Consider the following 19,535-nt stretch of genomic DNA (forward strand, 5'->3'; position numbering starts at 1 on the left):
TTGTACATTGTACCAGACACAATACTTTCCGGTTTCCACTTGGTCCCCCCCTCAACCCCAGTGAATGGTAATTAACTGTGGTAACCGAACGCCTCGTACAGTCGCCACGCAGTCTGCTGACTAGTCGCCGGACTTGTACTTGGGATAGTCTAGAGTTAAGAAAAGATTCCGAATACGCCTTGGCCGTCGTCCAATGCCGACAGATAGCGCCAACTCGCTGCATCCAGTTTCCAAGGATTTTCCAACGTCCGTTGCACGTGTTGAATTATTCATTCATAATTGAACAGCGTGTGTTACGGGATGAAAATTGTCTTGGGTATAGGAAACTATATGTTTTATAGATCAATTTACATCGATGTATAATCAACAGGTTGCGATGTCATGTACGATGAATAGTAAAACGTTGCGTTATCGTGTATAAACGAATATGTTCAAGACTAACAATAAGTAGAATCGCATGAATTCGTTAACCGACGAATGGAGAACGTACAGCTGATTCAATCACGTTGTAATTATTTTTTTTTTTTTAAGAATTACATTTTCGAAGAAAACTCATCGTCAGACCTTCTCGGACACGATACAATTCATCAATCGTCAACTACGAATGATACTTACACGGGAATCAGTTGGAAGTTGCGATAGGAGCCACCATTTTATAATGAAATGACTGCTTGTATTTTTTAAGGTCTGACTAATACTGATTGTAAGAGGGAACTTTATCATGTGAACAGATGATATCTTGGCAAAAATGTTTACATTTTAATCGAAAATCTTAACTATCCACAATAAAGACTTTTTTTGGGAATAACTCCGTTAATCGAAATTATTGTTAAAAATTTCCCATTTTGCCAGCACGTAATTAAAAGCAAACCAATGATTGACTTGGAATGCTACGACAACCAAGTAAATTAATTAGTAATAACGTTGATTTGTTAATCATGAATAGATTTCCAACTGCTCGTTGACTTTCAGCACGCCTGAATCTTTGTTTATAGGTACCTATATGTAATGACCTTTCTCAATAGTTAATACGGAATGTAATTTTTCAAAAAAAAAAAAACTAATCGCAACATACATAAATCTAAGATTTTCGCCATTTATCAAAGTTAATTCACACCGACCTTCTCAAGTCTTTCATTTAGTTTTATTGACGAAATTTTGATCACTTGTATCTCGGAAGTAAGTACATTATACGCACGAGTATGTATAGTCCACTATGTATAAAAAGTCAAAAGAACGAACTGAAAGAGACCTCGTTTAATTACGGTCTATATTTTCGGTTTTGGTGGTTGTCGAGTATATACAAGACACTTGAAAGTCACCGGGCGAGGGACACGTTTAAGGGGGTTGGAACGCGATCCCTCTCCAAGTTTAACAAACAAAAGTCGTCGACTTAGCTATAAATAAACGGCACAGTACGCCACTCGCTTCAAATCCCCAAAGTACGATTCAGAAGGTTCTTAAAACTTTTGGTGCTCGGTGTTAAAAGAAAACGACGACATAGCAGCCGTAGCAGCGTTTTCTATTTATATGTGAAAAGGGGCAATTATGTTACATGGGACAATCTCCAAAAGCCAAAGGAAATAACTAATAATATTTCGAAATTAAATTGCGTCTCGCAAATCTCATATTTCAAATTGACCTATAAAAATATTTTCCTGCAACACCCTCACATATTCAAAACTTTATTTAGTTTTTAGTATTATTATTATGTTGTTATTCGTGGTTTTGTAATCAATTTCATATCTATTTGCGTTTAAAGTTTCTACATTATTCGTCGCATCGCGAGCAATGAATCGTGAAAGTGCAATTTCAGGAGCAAGAAAAATACGATTCTACGACCCGTTCCATGTTTCATTGTCAGACTGTCATGTGACAGCAGTGAATGTTTACTTGGAGAGCTGCAATTTTTAAATTGGTGCACAAGCATCCTCTTTTTCGTAATACAATTTGAAAAAACGTGACGCAAATCTACCCGCACAACATTAAGCTGTTTTCAGGCGTTCTTTGACAAGCGACCGACGCGCTAGGAATAGTGACCAAGTATACACTGCGGTAAACTGGGTTGCCTATCTTACGGTTGAAAAAACTTCCAACTTTCTTTAGAACACTACGAATAAATTTTGTGATGAATTAAAAAAAATGTAACCGTAGATACTTGAAACTGATCGAAAATCTAACTATTTCATTCTCAGAATCACTAATCTCTAAACAAAAAGTAGGAACGGCTGGAAAAAATAAATCTTACGTTTTTCGTTGTCTCCTACAAGGAACACCAGTTTGCTATCTCACTTCTAATTCATTGCAACTCGTACATGTTGTAGAACATTGAAAATTGAAAATACCTATTTTTTTTTTCTTGGCGGCGGAAAAACGATCTAAAGGGGTGAAAACGATCCCTAAATATGGGCACCCAATGGGGTAATTTCTATATGCGCTTGATATATTTTAATGGAACCAATGCTGAAATATCGAGCGTATATAGGAATGAAACATTTCAGCGTTTGTTTCATTGAAATACATCAAGCGCTTCCATCCGAAACTGAGAAACCATCCCATAGAGTGCCCATCTTTGGAAATAATTTTCACCCCTTTAAACCGTTTTTCCCTGATAAAAGCAAAATACGTGTGTTTTAGTTTACAATGTTCTACAACATGCGTGAGTTGCAACGAAGTCGGAGGGGGACGGCGAAGTGATGTTCCTTATTGGTAAAGTCGAAAAAAAAATGAATATTGATTCAGTCCTCACAATTTTTATGATTTTTACTCGAAATAAAAATAACGGGTCATTGAGGGTGAATTTTAACTCGAGTTTAAGCGATCCTGTCAGATTTGGCTGGATCTATGCTAATTAATTTAGGGGTGGAAAAGAACAAGTAGTCCAAAAAAAAGGCGTGAACCTTGTCATCCCTGGTGGGGATCGAACCCACGACCTTTGGATTAGAAGTCCAACGCGCTATCCTCTGCGCCACAGGGACTCGACAACAAACCAGATCTCCGCGCGTTAATATTTTGTACCTAGTTTTTTAATCCAAGGTGGCAGCATCAGTATGTCTCTCCTGTGACGTCACTTGCTAACGTATCGCGCGGTCAAGAACCCTGCTCACTCAACTTTCGAAGACAATGTAAAAGATACCGTATCGGGTGATTTAGAAACGAAAAATTTCTATTAATTTTTGATTCTAATTATTGGATTAACACGTCTATACGTATGTTAACTGACGTGCACAAAGTCCGTATCAGAAATAGTTCATCGACGATTTTTGTACATAGCTGCAACATCCCAATAAAAATCGTTCGGAATGCTTCAACTGCATCCAAATGAAAACACAGAAATTTTCAAAAAGTACATTACTCTCCGTCATCGGCGGGACGATATTAGAAAATTTGTTGTACGACGGAGTGATGGGTGGTAACAAACTTTGTACGTACGCTCCTGCGCTGAGGATCGCAGTAAGTCAACACCGCGGAAAGCGCGAAGAAACGTGAAAAAATCGAAACCTCTGTCCGTGCACGGTGTGTGGGATGATAAACGTTGTTGCTACGCGGTTGAGATGTTGAAATTCGGTTAAAAAAATGAATTATAGATCGCGCGAGGTTATAGTTACTAGGATATTAAGTGATAACGGTAAAAGAAGGGACGGTGTTTGACAAGTGAGAATTCGGGATGCGAGTAGCGGTCTGATAAACATGGCCGCTCGAAAACATATGACAAAGGATAAAGCGCTGCGCTGCTTTTCTAGGACGAACAAAATACCGACATTTGATTGTTGAAAAATTGTCAGATTTCGAATTCAGGATAGTAAAGAGCCATGAATACGAATGGAGAATGGGGTCAATCGCTTCGGTGCTACAGTGGCATTGTTCAAAGTGTTCTCTCATAAACCCGACCGAGAGCACGAGCTGCGCCAGGTGCGGGGAACCTCGCAGGGTATACGATAATAAAACAAATCCCGAAACATCATCCCCGAGCAGTACAAATGTCTGTGAAAAAAATAATCCCGATTCCGCGAACTCTACGCCTCCAACACCGCCACCACGACTCAATTTTACGAATCAGTTAAAATGCTACATACCAAAAACTAGCTGCGTTTACCATCAAAAACCGTTCTCGTTCACCGTAAAAAATAACAACGTCGTTCCGTCTGGGTGAGCAATATTTATTTACTTTATTCTGACACTCGTCTCCATATTCATGCCTGGTACCATTCGACGTGTTTCAACTCAAAACCAGTCAAGTCTTCCTAACATTGTACATACCCACGCAAATTACTTCAAGTGTAAACAAACGACGATCTATTATAAAAACCTACATCCAGTATGGAAACAAAGGAACTGAGAACAGTACTCTTATAAGTACGAAAAATCAATTTTTTCGTGTATCGGACTGAACCGTACAAAATTTTTTACATTTATCGCTAATCAACGAAACACTACAGCTGATAATCATTTGATTCGACTTAACGATACAACTTATCAGATAATACTAGGGTTCGTAGCTCGTTCGCTGTGTCTACGATCAAAAATATTTCTGTTCAGCTTACAATTTCAAAAAAACTTGCAAATTAATTTTACACCACTTTCTCAACTGACTGTACTCTACCTCTTTAACTTAAACATTTATTATTTTCGTTAGGAATGATCCCGGATCAAGAAGCTCGGATAAAATATCTCGGCGCAACTCTTGGTCTGGGAGGACGAGAATTGAATCTGTATCATTAAAACACGGTGTATCTCTACCTTTGTTACCTACTCGCTGGACTTGCATCAGATGTTTGCAACCAAACAGCCAAAGTTCAGTGGCCAAGTGTATCGCCTGTGGAACTATTTCCTTGCCCGCATCGAATCAGGAAGGTCATATTTGGACGCGGAAAGCGAGGAGACCCGAAGTTCGCAAACTTAAAAACCTTCACCTCAATGATGACGAGGATCCAGCTAAAAGTTCGTCTTCGGGACTGGAAGATGGTGTTTTAAATGTGGAATTCAACGCAACATCAACTCCTTCCAATCTCGATAAAACCAATAAAGGTAAACAAATACGGTGACATTGCTTACAAGAGTAGATCCCGGTAATAAATTTTTGTTTGAAATTTCCGTAGTTTTTGTATAATACTGTAAGAAATTTCTATTTTTAGAAAAAATTTATTTTTTTCTCATAAATCTGCACTACCTTTAAAAATTCTTCTCCCACATGTAATACAATATCACTTATCTTCTATAATGAAACTTCCTGAAATAAATCTTTGAAGCGCTTTCTTTCTCAAATATTTTCGCATTTTCTAGACAGTCAATGCTGATGAGCTACTCGCATAGTGTTTCGGTGTGTTCATAAATAACAAAGGCACGGGTAATAATCATGTCTGAAAATGTCAGAGCTTTAAAACTGAGGTTTCTCAGAATTCTTTAATTTTGGCTTTAAAAAAGGCAATTGACCTTTGGTATTAACTCCCAATTTTTATTTGACTGAAATCTAATTAGAAACTAAAATATGGAACATTCTAAACAAATTGATTTTTTTTATGCCGTTTTAAATGGCATATGATAATATTTCAAACGAATCATTCAATTTGTCCCTCATTCCATCAGGTGAAAAATATACTTACAGGATATTTATCTTAATTTGTTCATGCACAAACTAAAATGATGTAGCGAGCATTTATGTAATGCTTCACTAATGGATTATAAAACAAAATTGATTGATCATGCACGTAAAAACCTTAATATTTATGATAAATTTTACCATAGCTTTAAGAAGAAACAATTGTAATCGTGCTGTGTTTTTATCACAGCCAAGATGAAATATTTAATCATTATTCATTTATTGAATGGTAAAATCCCTCTCTGTAGTTTTGTAAGATTAATCGGTGTTCCCAGCCTTGCACTTTGAAACACCTCAGTGTGTCAAATTCTTTTTAGTATTTCACAATAAATCACTGACTGTGGTCGATTAGATTAACAATGTAGAGCTTGCATGTATCAATTAAACTTTCAAGAGGCAAGAGATACATTATTCGGGGCTCTTGATTATTGCTAAAAAAGGAGTTGATTTTTCAAACTCTTTGAAGATATTCTTCTAGTAACTTTTTTCTTATCCTAGACATGGCCCAGCTGACCAGCCTCGGTCGTAGTGACAGAACAAGGTCCAACCGCGAAAGTTGGACGCTACCTCCCGTCGAAACCATGGATTCGCCCTCAATGGCCTATACGGACAACATAGATAATTCTCAGCGTTCACCAAAGCGTCACAGTCCCTCGGTGTACGAGCGTGTGAAATCTAAAGTGAGCCGTTCGTTGTCGAATGGTTCTGTTGTTCAAAAGTTATCGGAGGCTGGGATCCAAAGACCAACTAGTCTCATAGTTTCGGAGGTGCAACAAGACAATGCCCTGTGGAGCTGCGACAACTGTACGCTAGATAATGCACCTGGCTTGGAACAATGCGAGGCATGCGAAGCACCTAGGAGCCCTGCACCATGTAGCGGCGTAGTTATAAGTGTACCGGCATGGGAGCCGAGAGCGCTTTCTTCTGCAGGCCTTCCGACATACCGGCGATCATTTTCGGAAGTTGACTCTGTCACTAATAATGTAATACAGAGAAAAACTGCAAACCGTCGTAGTTTAAATGACGAAGAACCTCCGGCTGTGCCACCACACTCTGTTGGGTTTAATTCAAAACCAAAGTATTCATACATAGGGATATCTGATCCAGAAACTCCCCCACCACTGCCAAGAAAACAGAATAGCAAATTGGGCATCACGGCTGCAAAAACACTCACTGAGTCAATAAGTTCGGCTGGTGAGGCAGCAGAGGCTGGGCCTCTAAAGCGTATGTGGACTTGCCGGAAATGTTCCTATGCCTACAACCCTCTTTGGTCAACTGGATGTGATATCTGCTCTTCTTCAAGATCACCTCCGTCTCTGGCTCAACCAAGTTTAATTACAGTAACTAAAGACGGAGCAAGTTGTAGATCACAGGCCTCGTCTCCCATCATTGTTTCACGAGACAGCGTAAGGTATACTCCGCCAAAATCGGCGACCTTAGCAACAGCGGAGGCTGATCTAGACGATCTAATCGAACTTCCATCACCTGCCTGGACTTGTAAAAAATGTACGTTACTAAATGCTGCTACAAGGACAACGTGTGAAGCCTGTGCCGGGTCAAAACTGAGAAGCGTCAGTCATCTCGATGACCCAACGTTAAGAAAGGGGGAAAGCTGGGTGTGTCCATCGTGCACTTTACGGAACCCATTAACTGCACAAAGCTGCAATGCCTGCAAAACCTTTGCTGATTTCCTCGAAGTCCCAAGGGATAACAGAGTCTCAGGACAAAGAAGTCCCAGTCCTCGGCTGACGTGTCCACCTTCGGCAAGCTCAAGAGCAGTTACACCTAGGCACAGGAATTCAGTTCGTAGAAACGGATCTGGAGCGGGAGATAAGAGGCAATCTAGGACCAAAGAAATTACCCACGCACAGGTATGAATTTAGTAATCCTATCTTTGATACCATGTTACTGCAAATCAACCGAAATGGTATTTAATATCCTAAAATGATTATTTGTTTTAGTGGCAATGCAAATTGTGCACTTTTGAGAACAAAAGTACGAACGGAAGTTGCGAAATGTGCCAAAGTTCAAAAACTCTGTCTCAAATTCCTGGGGACAGGCTTAGGCTCGGCGAACCTGGAACGAGTACTCTGAGAATTCAAAGACAGGAAAGTGTTGTTATGGAAAATTTACGCCAAATTGAAGAGAGAGAAGCCTTAGAAAAATGGGAAAGAATCGTTCGTTACTGTAAAGAGGTAAATGAAATTGTATATTTTAGGGTTCTCACAAGAATCAACAAAAGTTAGTCTTTACATGGTATTTGGGAATACTAAAACAATTCGAACTATCATGAATCTTGCAATAGTGTCACGAAATTTTACTCTACCTTTCGGTTTTTGATTACAGACAAACGAACCGTTTGTCGACGACTCTTTTCCCCCAGCTCCAAAATCATTGTACTACAATCCTGCGGAAACGAAAGATAACCATGTGGTCCAGTGGAGAAGACCGCATCAAATAAATGTTGACTCAAGTGTCGATTCCAAGTTGCCCTGGGCAGTCTTTAGGACACCCTTACCTTCCGATATTTCTCAAGGTGTTTTAGGAAATTGTTGGCTTCTATCTGCGCTAGCAGTACTTGCCGAAAGTGACGAATTGGTGAGAAGAGTGTTAGTTATGAAAGAAACTTGTCCCGAAGGGGCGTACCAAGTCAGATTGTGCAAGGATGGAAAATGGACCACCGTACTTGTTGACGATCTACTTCCCTGTGATAAAAGAGGACATCTTGTTTACTCTCAGGTTGGTGTAATCAGGTTAAAGTCACTCTTTAGAATGTGATGAATGAAATTTTCATAAGGTGATCACTCAGCTTACATTTTTAGTGTTATTTTGTGTGGTACACGTTAAGCAACACACTGAAATATACGTGACTTCTAATAATAACTATTGAAAAAATATTCTTATATATTCTCTTGCACAGTTCCATTTCATCTTCGCGACCCATGAGTTTGATTAATATTGATAACTTGAAAGCCAGACTTTTTGACACCGAAAACGAATTAACAATGCACTTATAACAATAGGCGAAGAGAAAACAATTATGGGTACCACTGATCGAGAAAGCAGTAGCTAAAATCCATGGATGTTATGAAGCACTGGTTTCTGGTCGAGCTATCGAAGGACTAGCTACCCTCACGGGTGCTCCTTGTGAAAGTGTACCACTACAGCCTTCCGCTTTACCAAGTGAAGATGAATTAGATAAAGATTTAATTTGGGCACAGCTTTTGTCTTCAAGACAAGCTATGTTCTTAATGGGTGCTAGCTGCGGAGGAGGCAATATGAAAGTTGACGAAGAAGAATATCAACGGAAAGGACTTCGTCCAAGGTATTTATTAGTATCTTCTGATAACTTATATTAGTGCTTCTGTTTAACTTTTGTTCTTCTGTTGTAGCTTTTGTCCTCATTTTATAAACTCTTTTCCACTGACCTCTTAACATTGGAAATTTTCAATAGTGACTTTGTGAGATTATAGTGTACATCATGAGAAGTCACAGCTCTCATTAAAACAAAGAACATTTATTTTAAATTAACGACAGTATAAGAACACTTTACAGTGTACTTAGATATTCCCTGTATTATGTGCCATCAGTAATAGAGAGATATAATGCTGTCATTTATTTTTCTTTCCAGGCATGCATACTCAGTGTTGGACGTAAGAGACGTACAAGTAAGTTCGTAGCAAATAACGATGGTGATACTTATCATATAGAATAACTACAATATTCCACATTTATATTGTTGTAAAACCATTGATTATTGATTCCACAATTTGAAGTTAACTTTGAAATATGTGTTAAAGGGAATAAGATTGCTACGATTGCGCAATCCTTGGGGCCACTACAGTTGGAAAGGAGATTGGTCTGATGATAGTCCGATCTGGACGGCGCAACTCCGAGAGATGCTTATGCCTCATGGCGCATCAGATGGTGTATTTTGGATATCATTTGATGACGTTTTGAAGTACTTTGATTGCATTGACATCTGCAAAACGAGAGTTGGATGGAGCGAAGTTCGTTTAAGGGGTACTCTACCACCTTTGTCGTCATTGAGACATTTATCATGCGTCTTGCTGACTGTACTAGAACCTACCGAGACGGAATTTACGTTATTTCAAGAGGGTCAAAGGTATAAAGACAGTCTAGACGATTTGAATTCAGTTCAGGGGTCCTTAGTCTATAGCAGTTATATTTTCTAGTTTTTGGAACGAATATATAAACAAATAAGATATTTGTAGTACCTATTTAAAAATGCGCGTTGGGACCTAATCCTTTGAAAAGATTTAAAGATTTTATAATCTAACAAATCATTTTCCCGTTAAAACTAGGAATTCGGAAAAATCTCAGCGTTCTCAATTGGATCTATGCGTAGTGGTTTTTCGGACCCGGTCGCCAGCAGCACCAGAAGTTGGTCGGCTGGTAGAGCACAGCAAACGTCAAGTTCGTGGCTTTGTCGGTTGTCATAAAATGCTGGAAAGGGACCTGTACATTGTGGTGTGCCTTGCTTTTAACCACTGGCACACAGGTATGGAAGATACATCAAGTTATCCGGAATATGTACTTGCAATTCACAGTTCGAAGAGACTGTTGGTCGAACAAATTTCACCACCAGCATTCGTATTGGCTGATGCTATTATCAGCTTGACATTAGCCAAAGGTCAACGGCATGAGGTGAGCCTTCGCAAATACCACTGATTTGTGGATTACTTCAGAGAGTGCTCTCAAATTTGCAAACTTTTTTCACACAGTTAGAATATCCTATTCTGTTACGTTACAGAACAGGTAATTTGTTAGAGAAAATATGATAGTATTCAAACGTGACCTAATCTTCCAGGGTAGAGAAGGCATGACGGCCTATTACTTGACGAAAGGTTGGGCAGGTTTAGTCGTAATGGTTGAAAATCGTCACGTAAACAAATGGATACACGTAAAATGTGATTGTCACGAAAGTTATAATGTTGTGTCTACCAGAGGGCAACTCAGAACAGCTGACAGCGTACCTCCGTTGCACAGGTAAGCGGAAAAACAGTTCACAGCTGTACCATGATATTTCAACTCTCGCCTTACTCTTGCAGGCAGGTCATCATTGTCTTAACACAACTAGAAGGCAGTGGCGGTTTTTCAATAGCTCACCGACTTACGCATAGATTAGCCAATAGTGGAAACTTACATGACTGGGGTCCGCCAGATACTCAACACTGTCCACCCATAGACACTCAAGTCGAAGGTCTACATAGTCCTCGTTTGATAACGTGAACCTGTAAAACCACAAAATGCAGTTTTAGCATTTAACGTGAAAATTGTGATTGTGAATCTTGATGTGCGAACAAATGTATTTCTAGAGCCTAAGGATCTTCCTGGGAAAAAAATTAAACTTCCGATTGAAACCATTGCTTTATATCGGGAGTGTGCAGATACACAAATTGTTTAGACCAACTTTGAGTATTTTCTTTCTCGCACAAACAAAATTGTAAATTTCAACAGAATTTAAACATTGTTGAGATTCGTATGCAGTATAAACAACTAATTTCCCATATACACGGTATTCTCTGCTGTTCGAGTCTCCATTGAAATAAAACTTGTTGAAAATTATTACTTGAAAAGTTCAAACTGAAGACGTTATATTACATACTGTTATTCAGTATTGGAATAAATCTGCTTACACATAACGTTCTGCACTTTCCCTTGGCAGGGTATATTTTTTAAAAACTAGGATGTGCTTTGAGAAGTTCTATATTTGCATCAAAAGCAAGCATACTTGAGTATGAGAGAGACATACTCGCTTGATAGATGGTTTCAACTATAACTCAGTGATTAATTTTGAAATAGTGAGTTGTAGTTCAAAATTCACCTCACACAACCCTATTCAGTATGTGGCCAAAATAAGTATAAAAGGCTAACAGACTGCTGTCATGTGCAGTTTCAGCTTGACTCGCACTCCGAATGACTGTTAAGTATAGGTATAGTTAAATGGGTGATATAACGCTAATGCGCTTATACTTCTTTGTTCAACATAAATTGTATTCTAGTATCGGACGTCATCCGCTTACGTCATGATTGTGTATACTGCTAAAAAAGTATTCCAACTTGTATCGAGTTATTATCGTTCCTGCAAAACGTTCTACTATCTATGCGTATATGTTCCCACTTCCGGAGCTCAGACCCATCACATCAAAAAAATTGTTATCTGTTAATGCATAGATCATGGCCATGTGGTTCTCGACTCGCCATATAAAATGACTTGATACTGATAGAAATATTTCGCATAAGTTCATAGACTTCTCTCTTACTGCATGTATATAATTATTCAAATAATATACAATTCACAAACATTTTCTTTCCATATGAATGATTTGGGAACATCAGCGTTACGTCCCCCATTTAATTAGACATGTATAAAACAGTTGTTCGTGAGATGGGAATACATCTAGGGCCTAAAAGCACCGTTGACAGCGCTCTATGCCTTATTGAACATACTCAATTGCTCTTCATACCTTTCTGAGTTTGCGTGAACATATGTCCCTTTGGGTCTAACAGAATCCATTTTTCAAAAAATACTTTTATTATATTTGACATTTTGAAATGGTCGTTTTGCAACTACTTTTTGACACTTCAGCTGCATAATCGTTTGAAGACAGTAGGTTTATGACTTAGATGTGTTACAATATTACTTGCTGTACAATTCCAATGAAACACATATTATGCAATTTCTAATTATCAGACATTTATCTTCAGAGAAAGTTCAATGATTTCATTCTGACTGGTTTCGAATGCTGTAAATTCGAACTGCATATACTTTGTTATTTGAATATATTCACGGAAAAAACCAAGGAAGTAGAGTATAACTACTATATTATATCTTCCTTTATTTACACGTACCATACTTTTTGTCACAAAATTGAACTTTAAGAGATATAAAGGAAAGGTACACAGTTGATCATGCACACTGTCAATGAAGATATGTATAGCTCTTTTGGTGGTGTATTGGGAAAACAATCCATTTTAGTTTCATGCAATCACACTGACGTTAATCATATTTTTATGCGGATATCACAGGCTTTAGATTTTTCGTAACAATATAAGTTACTTAATATTCCCCTCTTATATTTTAAACCTATCTCAAAAAAGCAAGGTATACTATTTGCACGCTTCGCTTCAAAAATCAACAAATGGAAATCGTAGGTAGTACAAAATGCAGCTTACAAACAGTTAGAAATCATTTTTGTGGATATGTAGAAAATAATAATGTTCTTTGAGATGAAGCCTGTTCGAAATTAATAACTGAAGCTGAACCCACAAATAACTCTGATTAGTTGATATGATTTTGAGATATGTAAGCTGTATATTGTACTTGTTTTCAATACTTGTTCAATCTCTGTTGATTGTTCTCAAATTTTCCGGGATGAACGTATATAGTATATGCGTACACAAATACACACACACACACACACACACACACACACACACACACACACACACACACGCACGCACGCACGCACGCACGCACGCACACTACCTTATAGTAAAAAAAAAAAAAAAGAAAAAAGAAAGAAACAGGAACCGAAGGCTCTCAATGTCCCAATATGCTCAGTGCAAGACATGATACAATAACTAACAATATTAGTATATTACAATTTAAAGAAGTAAAATTTTTAATATATTTTCCTCTTTGAAAGAGGTTGTTGTCCAGTTATTGACGTTCCATTTATTAAATTTTGAAAACGAAAACTTGAACATTATGTCTAAATTAGATACGTTTGGTAAATATGAGTGGGCCATAGATTGAATAAAACTAGAATTAAAAAAAAAAGAAACAAAAAATATTTAAGAAATAACACCGAATAAGGTAAAATTTTTTTGCTTGCCATATGAAGAATAATTATTTTCTCAATGATAATGTTTAAAATAAGACGTTACTCAGAGTAAAGACATAACATTAAATGGTACTGTATATGACTCTGTAGGCAAGAGTAGTGGAGTGTGATTAATGATTATTGTGTATATCTTTTTCGGAATTGCGTACAATTAAGTACTTTTTTCCATTGTTAAGAATCTCCCGTAGTGTACGGTTTTTTAAATTAATTTGTAAGTTTAAATTTTTACTTGTGTGAATATTTAAATTCTTAAATCACAGACCGCAATCAGATTGTAGTCGTAACGCAGGATTTTAAACAATGTTTGCAACCAGGGTTGAAACATGAAACCTGAAAATTCAGCTAAATATCCAACTATAGAACTGTCTAAGATTTTTCCAAACATGAAGTTGACACCTTATTCTAGTCGATCTGAAAAAAAATGATCCTGTGAAATTAGATTGAACTAGAACTTAATAAGTCTTCTCAGCTATGAACCAAAAACTATCAGACTAAGATTTTGAATAATTGGGTCATCTGCAAAACTATTCCATTTGCGTACTAATCTTAATTAAACCCTATAACTAATATTTTTTGAAAGCAATTTCAGAATTCTTAATGCGATTCAATAAAACTTCTATGGCAAAAGCTTTTGACCCAATTCCGTTAAAATCATGCCAGAGAAGAGGCTTAAAAATAGATGATAATTTACATTGGATCAGAAAATTTCTCGGTACTGAAGTGTCTGCGGTAATCTTAATTTATAATTTTCATTGGGGTTCGCGATGAATTTAACACCAATGAAAATCGAATTATATTAAAATAAATACTAAAAAACAAAGACTAGGCTACCTTGTAACTGAAGTTAATCTTTATTTGATTTCGATTTTATAATATTGCCATGTTGTTATATGATAACACTTGACATTGAGCTTTGACATTGAAAATACTAGGTGCTAATATCTCAACACACATGTGAGGTTAATCCAACGACATCAAATAGAACTTTTCCTTGGCTTTAAAACGTTGAAAATATCGCAACCAACATGCGCAATTTTAATATTCAATACACTGGTGCAATATTATAATTATAATTTATGTATCAATCATACAATTATCAGACTCTCTAAAAATCTAGCACACCAGGAAAAGTTCAGACTTTCTAAAACACCTCGTAACAACCCTGACTGTCAAGTGCATTATGTAATTACCTACTCATCACTGAGACTTGATTTGTTCTATTTCATAAGGGTAGCATGTATATTATTTGCTAAGAAAAATCATAAATACTGATCAGCTATTCTCGGTTCTTTTCACTATAAAAAATTATTCACTTTCAATGAGATATGAGAATTTTAACTTGGGCCAAATGATAAGAACTACTAAATAATTTTCAGACCACTTACTCGCCCTAATTACAAATTTTAATCTGTGATTTAATTATCAGGTATAACGCTGGCACAATACTCAATTCATGTGTTCTTCACAAGATGATATTATCAATGTCAGTGAAAATAACCATTCCCAGTTCAAAAGCTTCCCCCAGTTTATTCTTGCGGTAAGCAATGTGTGAATACATCTTTCCAGTAGATAAATACTGTGCGTTACTCATTTCAACTCAAAATACAATAACGTAAAGTCATTACTAACATGCTGCAAATACGAATTAGAAAATATTCTACACAGCCCATTTCTTAATATGAAGCGACAGATAATTTAAATGTCACACGTGATTATTACACATTTGAAAAACTCTTTCTTTCCTTCATCTACATACCCAAATATTTTACATGCACCATGGTGCATCTACAGTAGTTCGTGTAGTTTTAAATAGTTAGATTTTGAATTTACCTGTGCTTCACCCAAAAGAATATCATGTATCAATAAATGAATTGTGCACAACTCAATGGAATAGTAACAATGGCTTTGTTTTAACATAGTTACGAGAATTATACTACGTTATACATGGTATACTTAACTGTTACTAGGTATAAAAAACTCGGTGAAAAAAATGTGCTTTGAGGTAATATTGTTTTCACCTCTGGATGCAAATACACTACGTTTATACTGAGTAGGCAAGCTTTGTTTCCAAAGCAAAAACAATTCTCAGTACCCCGTACACTTTTATAGTCCTAAGGTTTTGACCAAAAGGAAGTGATGATCTCTTTACTGACTGAAACTGCTTTAGAGCAGCTAAGTTTTCAATCATTAAACTGCTACATTTTTTTTCTGGAGTAAAAAACAGGATAGAAGCAACTATTTGACACAAGTAGACGGATCATTTTCTTCTTTCTTTTTATATGTGTAATAAAAAATAAGTGCAAAAAATATACTGTGCATAATTGTAGCAGTTACCTGTCGATAATCGTTCATATCGTGTTTTCTCTAATACAAAGATCAATGCAGAGATTGTTTTTTTGTTATAATTAGCTGGCAGGGACATGAACTCTTGAAATAGGATATCTCATGAAATCTCAAACAATCGTTCGGAACATTGATAGTCACGTGTTAATCTATAATGAAATAGCTTTCAAGTATATAATTTTCAGTTCACTTTTGGATATGCAGTCTTCAATAGGTTTGAAAAGGAAAGTATCAAACCATTTAATTAGACAAAAAATCGCAACTAATGAAATGACCATGGCAAAATTTTTATACAAATGAACAGCGTGCACATAACAACCTACCTTTGCACAACCAACTGTAGATTATTAAGATTAACGCAATTCCATCAATTTTCGTTATATCGATTTTCAATTTAGATTTCCTGTGTCTCGAATTACTCTTCCTCTTAGAGATAACACGATTGTTTAGAAATGGCTCCGAATAAATTACAGTAATAGTAGGAATAGTTTACAACCCGATACTTGATGTGAAAATCCTAAATTTTTACTCTGCGCAGTTATTCCAAACAATATGAAAAAAAACACAGAAAAAATAAATAAATAATGATAAGTAATATTATTATATAACTAAGCAATTTAAAGTATTGTAGATTTTTACCAGCAAATCTGTAGCTTGCAGTAGTTTCTGAATTGAGTGGCCTTCATTTTTGAAAAAAAAAAAAAAACAAAAAAATAACATTTAACAGTAAAAAAAAGTGTATCAAATAAACTGAGAAGTTAACTCTTAAGTGAAAACCATGCAGAGTTCACATATTGTTAGAGTCAAGACATTTTTAATACTTTAATGTGAGTTGTGTGAGAAATTTAGGTGGTTCCGTTTTATTTTGTTGTCTAATGTTCTTTTTTTTTCTTAGTTAATTAGCCAGCAGACTATAATTCACTTCAAATATTGCTAAACTGACCATTGGTGCCATATTAATCAATATTAACTATACTCTATATCTGATAAATATATAGTTTCTAATAATTTTCCATAGCAGTTGTATTCTGTTGGGGTGCCATAGTTAGTACACGTCATATTTTGTTCTTTCTCAAGTCTAACTTACATGGAACGAAGTTGGCGAAACTTTCACAATGTAAAACACGAAGTTAAATGTTAATTTACGAAAATTTGAATAAATAGGTGGTTGGCAGGAAGCTAGAATCAGAACCACGGGTGAGTGTAAATATCTATCTCGTATATTTACTTTATAACTGCTGTTATTGCACCATTTTTTAGCACTCCTGTAATTTCTATGTTTGAAATGAGTGAAACGTGATAGATGAAAAAATCGACCAAGGAATGAAATACACTTGCTATAATACCCAAAAAATTATATATGTACAAAATTCAATTTTGATACAGTGAATCTGCCAACTGCCAAGATATTAAGCATGCATCGAGTTATTTGACCCTGATTGCATGAATTTCAATTATATTTTAGACGAAATAAATTTGTAAATACGAAAGAATCTCATGTATTTAAAAAGGAACATTTTATTTTCCAGCAAAGTGCTTACTACGTTAAGTTAAGTTTTCTTTGCACGAGCTTAATTGTCGCTGTTCCAGCGTTAAACTATACAGTGACAAAGTGAATAATTATTTAATAAAATTAATATATATATATGTATATATGTGTATATATTAATATATATATATATATACACATACATACTATATTTATTAAATAAATGCGTGATGGTAGCCTGAACTCAAAATTCTGAATTGGAATCAAATCGAAGTTTTGAAACTGTTTCAATTTTACCACAAGTTTCTAAATACGCAGGGTAGAATTGTTTTTGTTAGTTCAAAGATAGTGTGATCGACTTAAAGTAATATTGAAACAAAGCTGAAAACGGCATCAGAATTTTGTAGCCTCAGGTTCCATTGCAATATACTTAGGTATGTATTCTTAATATGTGAAAAAGTGTCTCACTGTATTTGTATCATAGATCACAATGTTAGGGTTGTCATTTCATGGTCACCGCGCAAATTATAATATCCATATAAAACTCTATAAGATGGTATCTCACCATACGATTTTAGTATATAATTTTTTATTTCTTTTAGTTAACCAAAGATGTTATACATTACTCTCTGTAATTGATCATGAATCATTGTACTGTACTGATATATTGTGTGCAATCATAATTTGTGAAACATTATAATTTTTACTTCGCTGGATGAAATCAATAAAAAATCCGCATTAGATACTCAATTTCTAAGATATTCCTGTTCCAATATCGAGTTTGGATTATGCGTCAAGATAAATTATTGAAGTAATAAAACTACAATAATTCCATCTCTCATGTGATATAAAATAAAACAAATAATTGCAAAACGGGAAAACGTACTTTCGGATCAAAAGGTACCAGTGTGTCTGTCGATGATACCAATTATAACGATAATTAGAGTATGCACTGGGACCTATTTCTACTCAGAAGTTATCTGCATAGTCTGTATACCAATTTGTTGAGAGTATTTACTATCCCTTCAGCTTTGAGTAACATGTAGAATTATTAATTGTTGCATAAACGCGTTGCATATTGTATATCAAGTATTTACTGCCGTATTATTGAATAATATCAAAATTGTGTATTGCATTCATTTGTAACATGTAGACACGATCAATAACAAATTCAAATGATAATATACCTAATTATTGTACCTATAGATGATTTTCTTCTTTCACAAACTCACTATCAATAAGTGATTGAATTAAATCATATAATAAAAGTACGATCGAGAAGTCAAAAGTACGTAGAATAAAATTAAGCCTTCCCCTTTTGATCGAATCCTCATTATCACTGAATTATCGAGTAATCAACATATTTGAGCAATAGTATGTAATCCAATGTGCTAAAATAGCAATTCATCAGTGTTCAATAGAAAGGACGATCTATAAGTCTTGCATTATAGGAAAAATATGATCAAAATCGCATATCATTGATAAAGGGAAAATTTAACGACCGTTTCAAATGTATACATCATATATTGTGAGAACTGATAGTATAATTGCATACAATCCACCCTAAGATGGAACATGATCGACATTGTCAAAAAAGTGCTGAAATTTAACAGCAAATGTTTGAAAGAATAATATTTCTGTAAAGTTCCAGCAATACCATAATAAAAGTCGTATCTGAAACGCTCATCGATGTCAGCCCTCTCTGAAAATGGGTTCTTACTAAAATTCGAACAAATTTAGTCATTCTCAAAGAATAATGTCTTCATGAGATTTTGGCAAAAGTTTCGAGATCGTTCAAAGAAATAACTAATCTGCACAGAATATCTTGAACAAAAATTCATTTAAAACTGTTTATTTGCACAATCCGTACATGAAATTAAACGAATTAAAAAAATTCTAGATTTTTAGCAAGGTTTCAGTCCAAATATCTATTTCGAAAACCGTTTGTTTCGAATGTGGCCGTGCTGAATCAAATACATTCGAATGAGATTAAATGAGATGCCAGATGTTAGTGCTACTTGGCGTAAATACGAAATCTCTTTACGGCGTTCCGAAGGCGTGATCTAGGACCCTATATTCTATAGTCACATACATTCATCATAAAATTATTTTATTTTGTTAAATATTAATGTATTCATGTAATCTTCAGCAGCAGATTTGATTTTCCACATGCAAACGTCAAACTTTCGTGAATACCGTGAATACTGTCTGCTAGATCGCCGCCGCTATTGTT

General features: G+C 35.7%; 1 protein-coding gene and 1 non-coding gene across 2 annotated transcripts; one reads left to right on the forward strand and one right to left on the reverse strand.

Moving 5' to 3' along the window:
- Positions 1 to 2,905: 2,905 nt before the first annotated feature.
- Trnar-ucu (transfer RNA arginine (anticodon UCU)) lies at positions 2,906 to 2,978 on the reverse strand. The gene has a single exon. It is a non-coding gene; the product is annotated as a tRNA-Arg (tRNA).
- Positions 2,979 to 3,464: 486 nt separating this feature from the next.
- On the forward strand, positions 3,465 to 18,484 carry LOC124306934 (calpain-D-like). The gene is made up of 11 exons (XM_046768107.1): positions 3,465 to 4,149; positions 4,637 to 5,028; positions 6,098 to 7,470; positions 7,561 to 7,794; positions 7,946 to 8,338; positions 8,623 to 8,924; positions 9,231 to 9,267; positions 9,400 to 9,725; positions 9,925 to 10,267; positions 10,431 to 10,609; positions 10,672 to 18,484. The coding sequence occupies exons 1-11, from the start codon at positions 3,830 to 3,832 to the stop codon at positions 10,850 to 10,852; spliced, it is 4,080 nt and encodes a 1,359-aa protein (XP_046624063.1). The 5' UTR covers positions 3,465 to 3,829; the 3' UTR covers positions 10,853 to 18,484.
- Positions 18,485 to 19,535: the final 1,051 nt, after the last annotated feature.

This window comes from Neodiprion virginianus, chromosome 6 (assembly GCF_021901495.1).
Source record: "Neodiprion virginianus isolate iyNeoVirg1 chromosome 6, iyNeoVirg1.1, whole genome shotgun sequence".
NCBI classification, from domain to species: domain Eukaryota; kingdom Metazoa; phylum Arthropoda; class Insecta; order Hymenoptera; family Diprionidae; genus Neodiprion; species Neodiprion virginianus.

Excerpts from the sequence above, each read along its gene's own strand:
- LOC124306934 (XM_046768107.1), top strand. The coding sequence starts at position 3,830 with ATGGGGTCAATCGCTTCGGTGCTACAGTGGCATTGTTCAAAGTGTTCT. Across the intron at positions 4,150-4,636 it reads AACAACGTCGTTCCGTCTGG|GAATGATCCCGGATCAAGAA; the intron begins GTGAGCAATATT and ends TATTTTCGTTAG. Across the intron at positions 10,610-10,671 it reads AGCGTACCTCCGTTGCACAG|GCAGGTCATCATTGTCTTAA; the intron begins GTAAGCGGAAAA and ends TTACTCTTGCAG.